The sequence below is a fragment of the Corvus kubaryi genome, unplaced genomic scaffold (genome assembly GCF_017639235.1).
Source record: "Corvus kubaryi isolate FWS band 111438036 unplaced genomic scaffold, C.kubaryi_AGA036_p1.0 74, whole genome shotgun sequence".
In the NCBI taxonomy this organism is placed as follows: Eukaryota; Metazoa; Chordata; class Aves; order Passeriformes; family Corvidae; genus Corvus; species Corvus kubaryi.
The window spans coordinates 14,483,233-14,498,891 of NW_024582061.1; the positions used below are offsets into that span (position 1 = coordinate 14,483,233).

The following is a 15,659-nucleotide window of genomic DNA, read 5'->3' on the forward strand; positions in this document are numbered from 1 at the left end:
GGCCTGTCTGTGATGGGTCAGGTTTAACCTCAGGCATGGCTGGGAACGGTGGTTTGCAGACAGCATGTGACTGTGAGAAGCCTCTGCCAACGAGTCACGGGGCTATCTGCCGGCATCTAAATAAAAAGACAACTCGTGCATCAGTGGAGATTATGGGATTTAAGGTAACAGTGAAATGAGGTTTGTTGAACCTCCCAACAAGTCAGAGTGAAGAAGGGCTAACCTCGTGGGAAAAAGGATTCTTTTCCGACTTGGCTGTTTCCTGAGCTTTTTTTTTAACCTCTGTCTTGATGCCTTTGCAATAATGAATGAGCCATTTAGAAGATGCTGGGGGCAATTTGCCTTTCTCTTGCCTGATGCCTTTGGACAATCGATCAGAATGGGTTCGAGGGTTGGGTGATGCCTTCAGGGGCAGCAGTTCCAAGTGTGCTGTTAAGTCGTGCTTATCTCTGCCTCAACTGGCCCCGAATCCCCACCTGTGCAGTGCACCCATTCAGGTCCTCGGTGATTTAGGCAGTCTTGAGGGAGATGTGCCCATTCACGTGCATGTGTGACTAGTCTCATGGAAGTGCTGGCTCTGTAACTGTGTAGTAACAGTTTCACCCTTTCCCACTGACCCACCGCGGCAGGAACAAGCAGCCAACAATCAACCCGGGCTGCAAGCCCAGCCAGCTCAGTCTCTTACGGACTCAGACGACACGAGAGAAGAAGCTGTGCCGGGACCGCGCAGCACCCGCGCACGCGAAGAGGAGGCTGCGCCACGCCAGGGGAAAGGTGGGCACGCCTCCTCTGGTGGTGGCCGGGGTCAGAGCGGGGCCGGGCACAGGTGCCCCTGGCGTGTCCCACCCGCGTGTGGCACAGCTCCGACGGGACACGCTGCTCCCGGGGAGCCGCTCCGCGCCATCGATGCGCTCGGCAAGCCGGCGCCCCGCCCTCTTCCCCCGCCCCGCGGGTGCCGCGTTGGAGGCGCTCGGCGCTCGGCTGGCCGGCGCTAGCGCGGGTCCCTTGTCTGCCTGTCCAAGATGGCGGCCGCGGGCGGCGGCGCGGCGGGAAGCGGCGGGGCCGAGTGAGGCGGCCGCGCCCGTCCCCACCCTGCGGCCGCTGCTCAGCGCCGGCGGGCCTTGTCGCCGCTGGGCGGCCCCGCAGTCGGGGCACGCCCGGGCCTGCTGCAGGGGCGGAGCCGCGGGCTGGCGTGAGGCTGGAGCCCGCTCGGGTGAGAGGACGTGCGGGCGGGAGTGGGGCGGGTGAGCCCGCTTTGAACGGAGGCGGCGGCGGGACCCGGGCGCCGGGGGGTGTCGGGGCGCATGCGCAGGACGGGCCGGCCGTGGGTCCGCGCCCGCGGAGGGGCCGGTGCCGGGGTTCGCGCCTTCGGCTGCGCGCGCGATTCCCGGCGGTCCCGTCTGCCCTCACGGCTATGGCTGAGAGCGCCGGCGGACATGGGGCGAGGGAGCCACCCCTTGCGGCCAGTCGGCAGCGGGCCGAGGAGCGGGGGTCCGTGCGGAGCTCCGGGACTACAGAAGAGCAAGGCTGGGCCTTGAACCCGCAGGAACGGGAGACGTGAAGGGAGAGCTTCCCCGCTGAGCCTGTGCCATCACTGCTGAAATACAGGAGTGTGAAGCAGGGGACCCTAATTGAGGTTTACAGGATGAGAGTAGTTAAGGGTGTGTTTTGTATTTGCCGGATTGGAGGTCTGGGCTGTGAGCGCCTTTGGGCAGTATCTACCAACCTTTGTACTGCCAAGTAGATAAGATTTTAAAAGAGTCTTAAAAGATACGCATGTAGGTACAAAGAAATCTTAGACTCTCCAAGTCAACTATTCATGAATTACCGTCTTCAGCTTTGTTTTGCATAATCGGGATTAGGCCCTTACCGTCTTGAGCACAATGGTCTGGTATTGTGTGTCTTCCCACTGAAGTCTGTATGACAAGGGAACATTACAAAATGTTGACAAGGTCTGGTTCAAGATCACGAGCCCACAAGTGGCAAGATGCTCTTTTTTATTGCTAAGTGCCGTGCTCTCTGAGTGTACATATGCAGTGCTCTTGTGCGCAGGTAGAATCCTTGTGTTTGCTACCAGCAATGTATAATGGTCAGAATACTGACTTGACAATCTGCAGTGGGTGTTTTCCCAAAAGCTGGAGAAATAACATGTATTCCTATGGATTTAAACAGAAACATCCCCTGTGTACCCACAAGCTTTACTTAGTTGTGACTTCGTTGTATCACTTAAGTAGCCACAATAGGATGAATATGTTGTACATTGTCAGCATCAGCCAGTTGTTTATAAAATTGAGTTGCATGGGGAATGTACAAGCACAAGTTCCCTGCTCCCAAAGTATTTCCATGTAGTGTGGCAAGATTACCGTGACAGCTAGGATGGCAAGCTGCACGGTCTTTGTGGCTGGATGTTTACACGAATATGCACATACACACAAACACACAAAGGCAGCTGGGTGCAATTGATTTAATCCCATAGGAGCAGAAGGTCGATCTTTTCTTGCAAAGCTGGTCACTGGCTGAGGAGCAAAAGCTGTTTGCTCTGAGAGAACCAGAGCGTGGCTATTCCATAGCAGCTCTGTCCTGCTGTATGCCCACAGCTGGAGCAGTGACTTGTTTAGAGGAGACCTGAAACCTGGGGGGGCAGAGGTTGGGTTGCTGCAGGCCTAGCTAAAAGGAGTGCTCTCTTCCCTCCCGTCTCCCAGGCTGGCTTTCAGAATGGCTGCAGTGGTAGCATTGGGAAACACATCAGAAGGATGCACACCTCTAATACAAAATGTGTGGTCCTCTAGTTAAAAAAAACTAATAATAATTCTTTTGTAATTTAACTCTTTCTGCCTGGTCCCTTCTTTTCCTTCACTTCATCTGAGATTCAAGGGTTTGAAATCTATTAAAACATCCCACTTTTTGCTACAGTGGCTTCTGACAAAAATGGCTTTGACACAGTTTGGGTGCAGTTTTGTGTGTCATAAAAATCAAACTCCGTTGTCTTCTCACCTTCTTTCTATTTTTGTAAATAAATTACTTCCTTGATTTAGGTATTTTCTAAGACAGAGGTGGTAATTTCTATCTTTAAAATAATACAACATCCATTTTGATCTGTCAAGCCTGAAGAGTGACCACTCCTTTCCTTTCCTTTCCCACTGTCTTCCAGAGAATACTTCTTTGGTTCAGAGAAAGTTTCCCAATTTACATAATGATTCTTCTATATGGGAGGGTTTTTTTTCATTCTCTGTTTCTCAGACCTTTTCCTATAGATGGGAACGGGGGAAGGAGCCCAGACGTGGCAGCTCATTCACAGGCTCCTGCAGGACCACCATGGCTTATGATGGCACCAAGAAGAAAGAAGGTATGACTGCTTCATGATCTGAAGGATTTACAAAAAAATTAATTAATTAATTAAAAGAGTGCCCTTTGCAGCCCTTACCAGGCCATGCAGTCAGAGTGGGAAAGGAAGCTAGTGTGCTATGGAGCCCTTAAATTTAACCTGGCCAAGTTACTGGAGGATCCCAAGCCCTTGACTTCCAGGTGTAAAGTACTGGGATTAGAACTTGAGGGAAATGAGTGGTATTTCATAAGGTAGACACCCTGATTGGGAGCCCTGCCACTGCAGCCCTTCTTCTCCCGGCCAGGTCAATGGGACTAGGAACGAGGGATAATGATAGGTTTAGTCATGGTAACATTTCCAGGTCCATTTGTCTTTAGGAAGGAATCTCCAGGCATTAGAAATTAAATCTGGAATGATTGTGTTAGAGCACGGAGCCCCATCCCTCTGGTCAGACAGTACAGACTGTTATCTTTCAAGCCTCTGTGCTTATGGGGTTTTGTGCATCACTCTGTGCCTGCATCCTCTGTTAGCTTATTTTGTGCATGGTCCACTTGTCTATCAGTCCTTAATGTGGTATTTCATTTCTTCCTTTTTTCCTATGTCACATAAATCACAGAATTCCTAGAGAGTCACCGAAGTGTTGACGACGGGCTGGCATCTGGCAGGATACAGCGAGAGAAAAAGCGCTCGTACAAGGATCTTCTGCAAGAGGAAGATGAGATAGCGACTCAGGTAGAAACCCTCAGAGAAAAGGTTCAAGGTGTAAGGATATGCATAAAGGTTGTGATGGAATGGAATGTGATGGAATGGATTTCTTGTCCTTTTTTAAAATTGTTTTTACTTAGAAATGCATGTAGAAGACAGCAAGAGCAGCTAATCATGTCCTGTGTTGTTCAGTAATTTTCCTGGGGAAAAGGAGGGGATCAATCCTTGATTCTGATTTTTCTGGCCTCAGAAAATAAGCTAGTAGGAGTGTTGTCCTAGTCTTAATGTGGAACCTTGCAAATCATAAGATGCCTATACGTGAATAACTTCTTACACACATTAAAAAAAAATTAGCATTTATGGCTGTATAAATAGCCAGCAAATGATGGATAGAATGTTATTTACATCTTTGGGGCCTTAACTTTTGAAATCACATAGTGGCAACTTAAGTTTCTTCAAAACTTTCCTCTTTGAGTTAAAATTTCTGCTGTTAGCTCAGAGGTGGATATCTAGTGATTTGGGGGTTTTTTCATCTGGAAAGCAAGTTCTAGTGTAAAATTAAAATCAAAGTCTTCTACCCCACAGTTGGAATTCTTTAGAGGAGCTTCAGTTTCAGATTGATAAATTGATCAAGACACAGATAATAATTAGGTGACATGGCATATTAAGGACATATTTTTCACCCATCATTCTAGTTATCACCTTTCTGTACCTCCTGTCACTTCTTTTTCAGCATAGTAAACATCAACTGCTTGCCTTTGTTTTCAAGGCTTGACAGTCTGTGCATCTTAAGTTATTTTTTAGCTTTCTTAAGAGGTCTGTCTTTTGTCAACTTACCAGCTGATCTCCAAGTGATGGCTTTCACTTTCACACACACACACTGCCCATATCTCAACACTTTCCAAATGTGCTTTTTCAAGTTTTCTTTTATATTGCTCCTCTCACTTGGGGGGCCTCCGTACAGAGATCTGTGTTTCAGTTTCCTTGGATGCCTGTTTTGCTGCAGTGCCTACAGAAAGCTCGATGGCTATTAGGTGACTGTGCTGAAACCAATCCTGAGTAATACCATTTCTTGTATTCTCACACCTATCTGTACCTTGTCTTTCTTTATACATACACTGTGCTCTTGGGGACAGAATAGGTTTCCTTTTAACACCTAGAATGATGATCCTGGTTCTTACCTACGGTTCCTTGATGTTACAGTAGTATCAAGATACTTCCTACTAATTTTTGTCTAATAGTCCATGCGACTGTCATATTGTTTCCCTCCTTTTTGTCAGCAACTTTTTTCTTCTTATTCCAGGACAGTGAGTTTTTTCCAGGGACAGAACCTCACAAAAAGAAGAGAAAGCACTCCTCCGATGAGTTCTGCTACAGAGGTAAGGTAGTAGTCAAGTAGGGGAAGGGGCTGACAAATCATGACTTTAAGGAAAGGATGCTCTTAAGCCAGTGTCAGCAAGCTTTGTGGTTAGCATTTTATAGGAGGAGAGTACATCAACCTTAGAACAAGTCATCAGAAACCTGACACTGATCAGCACCAGACAGCAGAAGGTTAGGGAATTACATTTTCAGAGTCTGTCTTAACAAATTGCCATTGTAGGGCACAGAGATCTTCCATCCCCTTTTCATGTACAAGTTGTAGTTTTCTAACCCATGCCTTCCCATTTGACATTTGCTTTTCTTTTTTTCCTATTGCATTACAAACTAATTATACTTACAGGTAGTATAACTTTCTCTGAATTTATAAGAACAGAATGTCTGAGGTTGAAAAATAAATGCTTTTCTGTTCAGTTATTATCACAATAAGTTGGCCAGAAAATGACAATTTGGTTCATAAAAGCTTAACACTTTTAGGATTTTTTTTTTGGCCCAATAGAAGGAGAAAGCCAAGCTGAAATTTCATCTTTCATCAAAATCTGTCTACAGAATGGAAAAGCTCATATTTTCTACTCATTGGTCTCACCTTGGCTAAAAATGGCACGAAAACCTTGCACTTGAGATACAATTTCATTAAGATTTATTTTCATCAAAATACATTATTTCACAGTAGAATGGAGTTTGACAAAACTTCAAGAACTTTCCTGCTGTCTCTGCCTTCCTTAAATTATTTGACCAGCTCAGGTGTCACAGCTTCTGTGACACTGAATACTTCTGTGAATACTGAATTGTATCAGTAAGGCTGTGCTGAGCTGGCTGCAGTTCTGTTTAAGCCAGAATGTAAATCTGTCACCTGTAATTGTAAGGCTCACAGGATTCTCACTTCCTTTCTTTGCTGTCTTTAAGGGAAGCATCTCAGTGTACATTTCTCTTGGTCTCTTTCAGGTGTCTCGCCTTTGGATCTACCATCAAAGAAGAAGAAAAAAGCAGCTTCTAGCCCATCCTCAGCTGATACAACCATGGATTTGCTCAAGGCTATCACCACACCTTTGGCCACAAGCTCAAAGTCTTCAAAGAGGACCTCTGAAAAATCATCTCATTCTTCCTCTGGCCATTCTGAAAGCAGAAAGGAGCATCCCAAGAAGAAGCTGAGTGGGAGCAGTGGGGAGCACTCAGTGGATGACAGCAGCTCCCACAAATCTAAAAAAATGAAACCTCTTTACGTGAACACGGAGACACTTACTCTTCGTGAACCTGATGGCTTGAAGATGAAGCTCATCCTTTCACCAAAAGAGAAAAGTAGTGCAGCAGATGATGATTCTTTATCCTACTCTTCAGCACCAGCAGCTGCAAAGAAATCTTCAAAGAAATCAGCTCGAGATGAGCAAGGCTCATTCCTGCTGGGGCACGATCTGCAGAGCTTCCTGAAGTCATCCCGAAAGAAGCACAAACTGCCTCCGGACTCACATCCACCTTCTGAGAGTTTTGGTGCTGACACCTCCCTTCATTCAGAGGGCCATGCAAGCGAGTACGAGGTTGCAGGTATGGAGGCACCACCAGAATCTGGTTCTTCTTCTGGTGGAGAGTTGGAGGCTGGAGAGCTGGTGATAGATGACTCCTACCGGGAAATCAAGAAAAAGAAGAAGTCAAAAAAAAGTAAGAAAAAAAAGGACAAGGAGAAACACAGAGAGAAGAAGCACTCCAAGTCTAAAAAGAGTTCTGGGCACTCTCCAGTGGCAGTAGCAGAAGTAAGAGTGTCACCACCACCTCCCAGTACCCCCTATGTTGTTCCTCCACCTCCTCCTGCTGTTGTTCACTCAGATGGTCAAGGTGAGAAGAGGAGGAAAAAGGAAGACAAGGAGAAGGACAAGTCTGAGAAATGGGAAAAGGAGAAGGAAAGAGAGAAGGAGAAGGAAAGAGAGAAGGAGAAGGAAAGAGAGAAGGAGAAGGAAAGAGAGAAGGAAAAAGAAAGAGAAAAAGAAAAGGAAAAAGAAAGAGAAAAAGAAAAGGAAAAAGAAAGAGAAAGAGAAAAAGAAAAGGAAAGAGAAAAGGAAAGAGAAAGAGACAAAGTAAGGAAAAATTGGAGGGAAAACAGAAATTGGGTGACGGGTAATAGTGAATTAGGCACTCCATTGCAAAGGCATGTTAAATTGAAACAAAGGATAACTGATACCAATTATCAATGGTTTAACTGAAGCATGTTTGAAAAACTGTTAGCCACTGTGATTTCTATTTGTAGCAAAACGAATATATGTTGTTCTGGCTTTGTGGCACAGACAGTCTTCAGCCAATAGCGGTCCTCTGGGAAAGTTACACTTAATTTTGCTTGGTACAGGTCATGTACCAAGCACATTTACATCTTTTTCTAATGGGTCTGGCTCTAGCTATTCCCAGGCAGACTTCTGGACTAGTGATCAAAGTTCCTGTAAAAAGGAATCAAGCTGTTACCTGAAAATTGAAGATATTTACCCATTTACTCCTGTATTCAAACAAAATTCTAATTCTTACAGGCTGCCACATTCCCAGTTTTGTACTTATATATTCAGTTTTCCATGGTTACTGCATAAAGATACGAGTAGCAGAAATAGTAGCTAGCATATGAACAAGGTTACAAATGAGATAACTGTAGCTGTGTGAGTAAATGGGGGAAAGCAGCTTGTACATGGTCAGATAGAGAAATAATGCTTCGTATGAGGAAATGGGCAGACAGAGCTCAGATCTGTTCAGCCAGTATCCTATTCTATTCGGGAATTTTTCCCTGATCATAGCTCAGCAATCACAATACCTTTGCTGTCAGTGTACTACACAGTCTCTCTTCCTGCCAAATGGAAGTACTTTGTAAGGATTCAAGAAATGGAACAAAACATTATCATGAGGACTAAATTGTTTTGGCAGATCTATAATAGGTACTGTGAATAGTATAACAGATACAGGGTTTCATTATTTTAAGTTTTAAAACTGAGATACGTTAAAAAGTTTTCTGTCGATCCTGAATTTAGAATAGGAGCTTGTTGAGTTTTGCAAGATAAGCCTTGTACTAAGACTGGTTCTGGCTGATTCCTGTGCTTTCATAAAGATTAAACTCAGCCAGAAGATGTAAAAGACTGCTTTTTAAGGTTCCTGATCTAAGTACCGTATCTTTCTTTAGGTCTTCAATAAATGCCAAATTCTTATTAAATTGGAGAAGGTCTCATCATAATTAAAAATCTTTGTTTCCTTTCTTCTTCTGACTAGCCAAAGAAGAAAAACATGTCTGCTTATCAAGTGTTCTGTAAGGAATATCGTACAAATATTGTGTCTGAGCACCCTGGAATAGGTAAGAGAATAATCCAGCCTTCTCTTCTCTTGATTATACCCCAGTCAGATTAATTAGCAGAACATATTGTCTTTGTTTCAGACCAGCTTCTTAATTTTGACGTAGTGCAAAGAATATGCCAATACTTAGAATAAGAGGTGGCAAAGGAGTCAGGAGTGTATTATAATTTTACTTTAACCAAGCTGTGAATTTAGATAAATTATAATCAAATTTGTTTTAAACATTTTTCTTCTTTCTTTCTGCCAGATTTTGGGGAGTTAAGTAAAAAACTGGCGGAAGTGTGGAAGCAGCTACCTGAGAAGGATAAACTGGTGAGTGTTTGTGTGACATGTTTTTGTAAAATGATTTCTGTGAACTAGGTGCTTAGATCAGAATGTGCTGGCAGCATTGCCACAATGCCATGAAATACGTTTCCTATATCCCTAAAGCATGTAAAGGTGGAAAGTATGGAAATCCTGCCCTTGCAAACATAAAAGCATTCATTTTCTTCTTGTGGTATTGCTTCACCTCCTAGTTTTGTAACATCATTCTGCCTCCAGGTCCTGGCATCAGGTAACAGAATTACCTAATGTTATGAATCTTTCCTTTCTTACCATGGTAACTACAGATCTGGAAACAGAAAGCTCAGTATCTCCAACACAAGCAGAATAAAGCAGAGGCCACCACTGTGAAGAGAAAGGCATCATCTTCAGATGGTGCACCAAAAATGAAAGGTAATTGTTGCGCTTTATTCACTCTCATCTCTTTTCTTGGACAGGGAAGGTAGTCTTGCCTGTGGAATAAAAAACAAAGGTCCTTACCTGCTTCACTTCCCTACCTGCTTTCTCACAAACCATGACATTTAAATCACAGTCAAATCAACTTTTCTGTGAGAGCAAGAATGATGTCAGCATTTTTCATAAAGATTTCCTTGTCTAATTTGTGGAATGGTATTCGTTTTAGCAGTTTAGGGATTGAAATGTAAAATAAGAAGAGGCAGAAACGAAGTTCTAGTGGGATTAGCTTGCTGCTAGAGGGAAGTTGGGTTGTTCTTAGTTTAGTATCTCTGATATCAAATCTCCCCAACTGCATTCAGCTGAGGTAGATGTTCTGTACATGTGAAAAAAAGTTGCGACTACAAAGACTTTGGGACTGAGGCAACCATTAAGAACCATTTAAGCATCTCATGCCTATGAGATTTGAACTTTAGTAACTAAATGGGCTTCTGAGTAAAAGAGTGAAAGCAAGGAATATGGAATTTTAATTTTTTGTGTTTTCAGCTCTTCCAACAGGAGCGATTTCCCCTCACAAAAAATCCCCCACCAGCACTGTGGTGGTGCCTTCCTCACCAGCCAAAGCCCCTGAGACAGATCCTATTGATGTAGCTGCACATTTACAGTTGCTGGGTGAATCTCTGAGCCTCATTGGACACAGACTGCAGGAAACAGAGGTGAGTCTGTAACCAGCAGAGTCCCAGTGATGTCCTGTAATCTACACAATGCATTGAGGGAGATGATTATTTTATTTTCTTAAAAGTTTAACCGGTGGTTTTCTGTTAGGAACAGAAACTAGAGGTGGCATGCCCTGTTTCTTTGACACATTGCTCTTTATTTTCAGTGAAGTAAAAAGTCTCAGTAAACAGTGGGCATCAAAGAAAGACAGATGCTTTGCAGCTCTAGGTCCTTGAAAGCAATTTGTAGTTCAGCAAACCCTTCAGTCTTTACTTACCATGGATTTGGTACTTGCTTGCTATTTTGTCAGTCTCTGGGCAGTTGCTATTACTGTTCTACTTCTTAGAAAACTACCAGCCTTTACCAAGAAGTTTTTTGCATGTCCGGTGGTTTTCTGGCAGTATCATATTGCCAGTGCTTTGGATAAGGGGCTACTATTGTTTCAACTTACCTGGTAACATAATGTCACATTTTAATGGTTTCCTACTGTTAAATGACAATGACTCTATGAATGCACATACACACGTGTACACTTTCAGAACTCAGCTCAGCCTCTAAGGAGAAAACATATTTGTCTCAAATAATACCACTGAATTTTATGAGTAGCATGATAATCTCACCCCACTATGCTTGCTTATTTTATCAACAGTGAAATAAATGTTCTAGCGTTTTGGTTTTGGTATGCTTATTGAGATCATGAGAGGAACAACCAGAGTCCAGAAAAGCACACAGACAAATTCCCTTTCCTGAAAGTATATCAATGAATAAAGCATTTGTTTATAGGCTTAGCATTCCTTTAACTTCAAAAATAAAACAACCATTGTCATTAGGACTCACATAGTTAGCAAAATAGATGGTACAAAATGGCACAGAAAGTATATTACAAAAATGTGTGGAATCAGTGTTTTAGGCAGCTGACAACTTTCTGGTGTTTTCTGTTGATTCCTACCTTTATCTTGCACTAGTTCGTTGCCTACTGAACACTTCAAATGTTTTGGGCCTGCAGTCTCTCTGTGAAGCACGAGGCACAGTTTTGTCACTGTGTAAATAGTGAAGTGGACTGGAGGAGCTGAAGATACTGTATCTGCATGAGCGTGGATACAGTTGAGAAAGAACCGCAATTTCCACTACTCATCCCTATCCCAATCTTTTGCTTTCCTCACTACCAGGGAATGGTGGCTGTTTCAGGAAGTTTGTCAGTACTCCTAGATTCAATCATCTGTGCTTTGGGCCCATTGGCATGTCTGACCACACAACTACCTGAGTTGAATGGCTGCCCAAAGCATGTTTTGGTGAGTCCTCTGTGGTTATTTTCTCTCTAGCGCTGTTAATTTCAGTAGAGATCTAAATAGAGTTTTTTTGATTAATCAGTGTAATGTAATTATAATTCCAGTGCAATAAGAAAATTTGTCTTGGTCATGCACTTTTATAGAAGAATATTTATTGAAATTGTTACAGATATTACGATTGTACAATACTGTGCAACCTTTTTTTCTCCCACTGGCTACTGACCTAAAATTTTTAGCATTGATTGCAGTGTGGGTAGGTCCTGTTTTAGTGATGGAGTCAATCAATCTGAATCAAATACAGGTATACCAGTATTTTTGAAAGTTCTAATTTTCCATAAAAATAAAACCCATCTTCTAGCTGCTCTGTATCACGCAAGCTGTTCTTCCTTCAGCAGCATAAAAAACAATTTGTGATCTCAGGATTCCTAATGTGATGGTGTAGCACCTTTTACAAGTGGCTGAAACCTTCTCTGAGGAAAAAAAAATAGTCTCTGTCTTAAGGAGCTGCATAACTACAGTTTCTTTTCCACTTTTAGCTACTCTTAATATTGAGCCCTAATTTAGCAACAGCTTGTGGCATTTATGTAGCTTGATGTGGACATAGATTAAGATGGCAGCAGCCATCAGGAGTCATACTTCCTACAGGAGACATGAATAAAGCAGCAAAGGAGAGGAGCAAAAATCAAAAATACAGAGTCTGGAGAGCTAAGAGACTAAAAGCAGTCTGACAGAGAGGACAAGAGAATTGGGATATCAATTGTCATATCATAATAGGGCAGCCCAAACGTTTATTCATTAAGAGAATGGACTGTCAACAACAGGAGCAAAGTTGACAGTTTAGTCTGTGAACTCCCACAAACTGGTTCTGTGCACAAAAGCTGAGTCAGTGGGGTGTTCCCATCTTAAGCCATGGAAAAACTCCGATGCTTTTTTTCCTTCCTGCTTGCCAAGTTTATTCAGAGCAGTGACGCTACATGACTAGTGGTGTGTTTATTGGAAACTTGATCAGCTTATTGTTCTAAGGAGCAATGGAGCTTTAGGTGAATTATGGCAACTACCCTTCACTTCTGGAAGCTGCTGTTCAGGAGCTGGTAATAAATCTGATTTTCACAGTCAGATGCGTAACGACAGTGATGTTTTAAGACATGGATAAACCCCAGCGGTTGTGTTGCAATTTATCTTTCAGACAGTAGGTGGCATTGCTAGATTCTAGAATCACAACTGGTGCAGCTCCAGCTCCTCAGTCTCTCAGTTGAAGGTGCTGTTCCTAAGGCCTCCTTCAGCTATCCAGCCACAGGCTTGACCTTACTAAAACATTGTATCTGAAGAACATACAGCTGGGTCTTTTGTCTGATGTGCATGAGAAGGATTCTTACTCTCAGAATTCTGTTACATTTTGCAAGAAAAACTGAAGAGCACTTTTTTTCCCATCTGGCACCCTATTAGAGGTGATCAATAGGCAGATTCGGTTGTCTCATCCTATGATAACTTGTAACACAAGTGACTATGCTTAGTACTCTCACCTGTGCCATTTTTTAAGGATTATCTGACACTAAAAACCACCGAATTTTTTTTCCCCAGTCAAACACGCTAGACAACATTGCCTACATCATGCCTGGACTTTGATGGGAAAGGACCCTGGGATGTACTCAACCTCTGCGTAACTGACTTGTGTACATGCACTACGCTGGCACTCCCGAAGGGCTCCATGTGGAGGCTTTTAAAGTTTTATATATGTATAGTATATACATAGGATTGTAACTATTTGACTTCTATTTTATGAAAAATTGTGAAGTTAAGCTGAGAAAACCCTTTTGTGTTGGTGGGTGAAATGTCCTCCAATCTGAAAGTATTTTGTACGAAGAATTCAGAAAGCTTTTGAGATACTCGCCTTAAATTCAGATTTAGTGGGGGAAGCAGACAGAGAATGGACTTCTCAATATAAAGAAGAAAGCTGTCACCGTGAGAGGGGTCATTGAAACAGGTGGCCCAGAGAGGTTCTTGACTCTCCTTCCTCGGTGATACTCAGAAACTGAATGAGCAGCCTGCTCTAGTTGGACTTGCTTTAAGCAGGGAGATGGGCCAGATGACCTCCTGATATCCCTGCCTAAACTAAAGTATTCTGATATTCTGTGGGCAGGTAGAGATGACAACATATTTTGGACCAATTAATAGAACTGAATTCTTCACCAGCCCTATTTGTAACTCTTTTTCTGTTTAAAATCCACTTCTTGAGGGGAAAGCTGGATAGCTTTTTGCTTCTTGGTCACTTTTTCCAACCCCTTCTCCTCAGTCAGTAATAACTGAAAGTTATCAGCTGGCTGGTCTGGTAGCTGGCATTTGAAGTGAAGTAGAAGACAACAACAAGATAAATTTTTCCTTGTGGACTCATACTCAAATCATCATTAGCACAATGTATCAACCCATTGCATTGGCTTGAGAGAATGAACCTCCTGCTGATTTTTCCATGGCATGGTCAGCCTGCTTTGATGGAAAGGAGTAGGGAAGCAGATGGGAAAAACTCGGATTGCTTCTGCCCATCTTGCACCTGTTTTGTGAAATGGCTCATCCCCCATCCCTCTCACCAGCACTATTTCAGGAGCTGTGGTGCTGCTGCAGGGCAGTGACCAGTGGCCAGTGTGAAGCAGTTATGACCGAGTAAGGCACATGTGGGTTGATTGGACCGGTTTCCCTTCCTTCCAGCCACATACTTGGAGTTTGGTTTTCTGCTCCTCTGGAGGAGGAGCCACAGGAGAACGCTTGATTCCTATTTAGGCTTTTGTCTGTGTGTATGTATGTGTATGTGGTGTTCATATCACATGTATTTAACTTCTACCAATATCTGTAACAGATTTTAATTTATCCTGTATATTTCTCTGTGTGTGTATATATTTATATATATATACATAATTTAAAAGCAAAAATTCCTCCCTCAGCCAACAGTGTGTGGAAAATGTGAATCAAGTTTGCCTCACCTCACTTCCTGCAGGAATCAACTCTATGTATAGTAGTTAGGATGGGCATTGTGTAAGGAAACACCAGGAAGATTCTAAGTGTTTGTAGAAACAGGCTATCTTGTGCAGGTAGGCAGAACAACTGAAATATCATTTGACTCAGGCCTTATCATCTCTGTAACAGGAAAGTTTTTAAATTACAGAAGAGCCATTTTTTACTTCCAAGTAAGTCAAGCTTCTGTTTTTCAGGACAGTTGAAAGTGAGCTGTCCCTTATTGTGGCTGAGCCCCACATCAGAAGTAAATTGAATCCTGCGGTGTGGAGGAGGGTTTTTCTCCCCATGCCTCTTTGCCACATCTTCCCTAGATGTGCCTGTACAAGGTAGTCTGTCTCTTAAGGATCTTCTCTCAGTGCAGTGAGAGGTTTTCTCAGCAGAGGAGGCGCTGAAGATTCTCAGACCACCAGACCAGAACACACATTTTAACAATTTAGGACAAATCCTAATGAGCCTGGAATTAGGAAGGGCCCAGGAGGGAGGCAGTCCAATCCTGCTTCAGATCCTGGCCCATATTAAAGCATCTGCTGTTGTGAGCAGCAGAAAATAACTGGCTCTTTCCAGCCCTTCACAGTTGAGAGCATTGTGGTGAAGGCTGCTTTTGGATCTGCTTTTGGAAACAGAAGGGGATCAGCTTTAGCTTTGTCCTCTGTACAACAGAAAACTCTTGAAGAGTGAAAAACACACACGACCCTGGTGTATTGTATTTTTATTAAAATTTGTACACTTTGTATAATCTGTATCTTGTGGTATTTGGTACTATAGGGAAAACTTTGTCAAGACTTAGCAGTTTTTATATTTTTGTTATTTCTTTGCTGTTTGGTCCAGATTACATTACAATTATACACAGATTTTTTTGTACTGTACTTAACAATATAATTTTTTTTTTTAACTTCTGGAGTATTGTCGTTCATTTCTGGCACATGCTGTTTTCTGCAGCTGTTGTTACTACTCGTATTTAGTGTTTCTCAGCAAAACACATCCAATCCTAACCTTGCTAAATTCACTCAGTTGCCAGGCAAGCTGTACTGTATCCAGCAGCACAGGTCACCCAAATTACCACTCAGGCTCCTGCCTGCTTGGGACCCCCCAGAAGGGAGATGTACCATGGAGCACTGCAGGTAACACCAGGGCATTTGTCTTCCCTGCTGCCTCACCTCAGTTCAGGTTTGTGGCATTCAGGTGACACCAACACACAGGACTCGAGT

At 43.2% G+C, this 15,659-nt stretch overlaps 1 protein-coding gene across 2 annotated transcripts; it reads left to right on the forward strand.

Moving 5' to 3' along the window:
- Positions 1-1,082: 1,082 nt before the first annotated feature.
- Positions 1,083-15,343, forward strand: HMGXB4 (HMG-box containing 4). 2 transcript variants are annotated; one of them, XM_042050858.1, is made up of 11 exons: positions 1,083-1,213; positions 3,241-3,346; positions 3,942-4,057; positions 5,334-5,409; positions 6,353-7,476; positions 8,642-8,723; positions 8,970-9,034; positions 9,331-9,436; positions 9,983-10,152; positions 11,323-11,445; positions 13,024-15,343. In XM_042050858.1, the coding sequence occupies exons 2-11, from the start codon at positions 3,316-3,318 to the stop codon at positions 13,066-13,068; spliced, it is 1,938 nt and encodes a 645-aa protein (XP_041906792.1). In that variant the 5' UTR covers positions 1,083-1,213; positions 3,241-3,315; the 3' UTR covers positions 13,069-15,343. The 2 variants fall into 2 exon arrangements, with proteins under 2 accessions (XP_041906792.1, XP_041906793.1); XM_042050859.1 differs by lacking the exon at positions 1,083-1,213 and having other exon boundaries at positions 1,323-3,346.
- Positions 15,344-15,659: the final 316 nt, after the last annotated feature.

What these genes read in the sequence shown, in the direction of transcription:
- HMGXB4 (XM_042050858.1), top strand. Translation starts at nt 3,316, where the DNA reads ATGGCTTATGATGGCACCAAGAAGAAAGAAG. An exon ending in AGGAAAGAGAAAGAGACAAA is followed by an intron (nt 7,477 to 8,641) that starts GTAAGGAAAAAT and finishes TCTTCTGACTAG; the next exon opens with CCAAAGAAGAAAAACATGTC. An exon ending in GCTGCCCAAAGCATGTTTTG is followed by an intron (nt 11,446 to 13,023) that starts GTGAGTCCTCTG and finishes TTTTTTCCCCAG; the next exon opens with TCAAACACGCTAGACAACAT.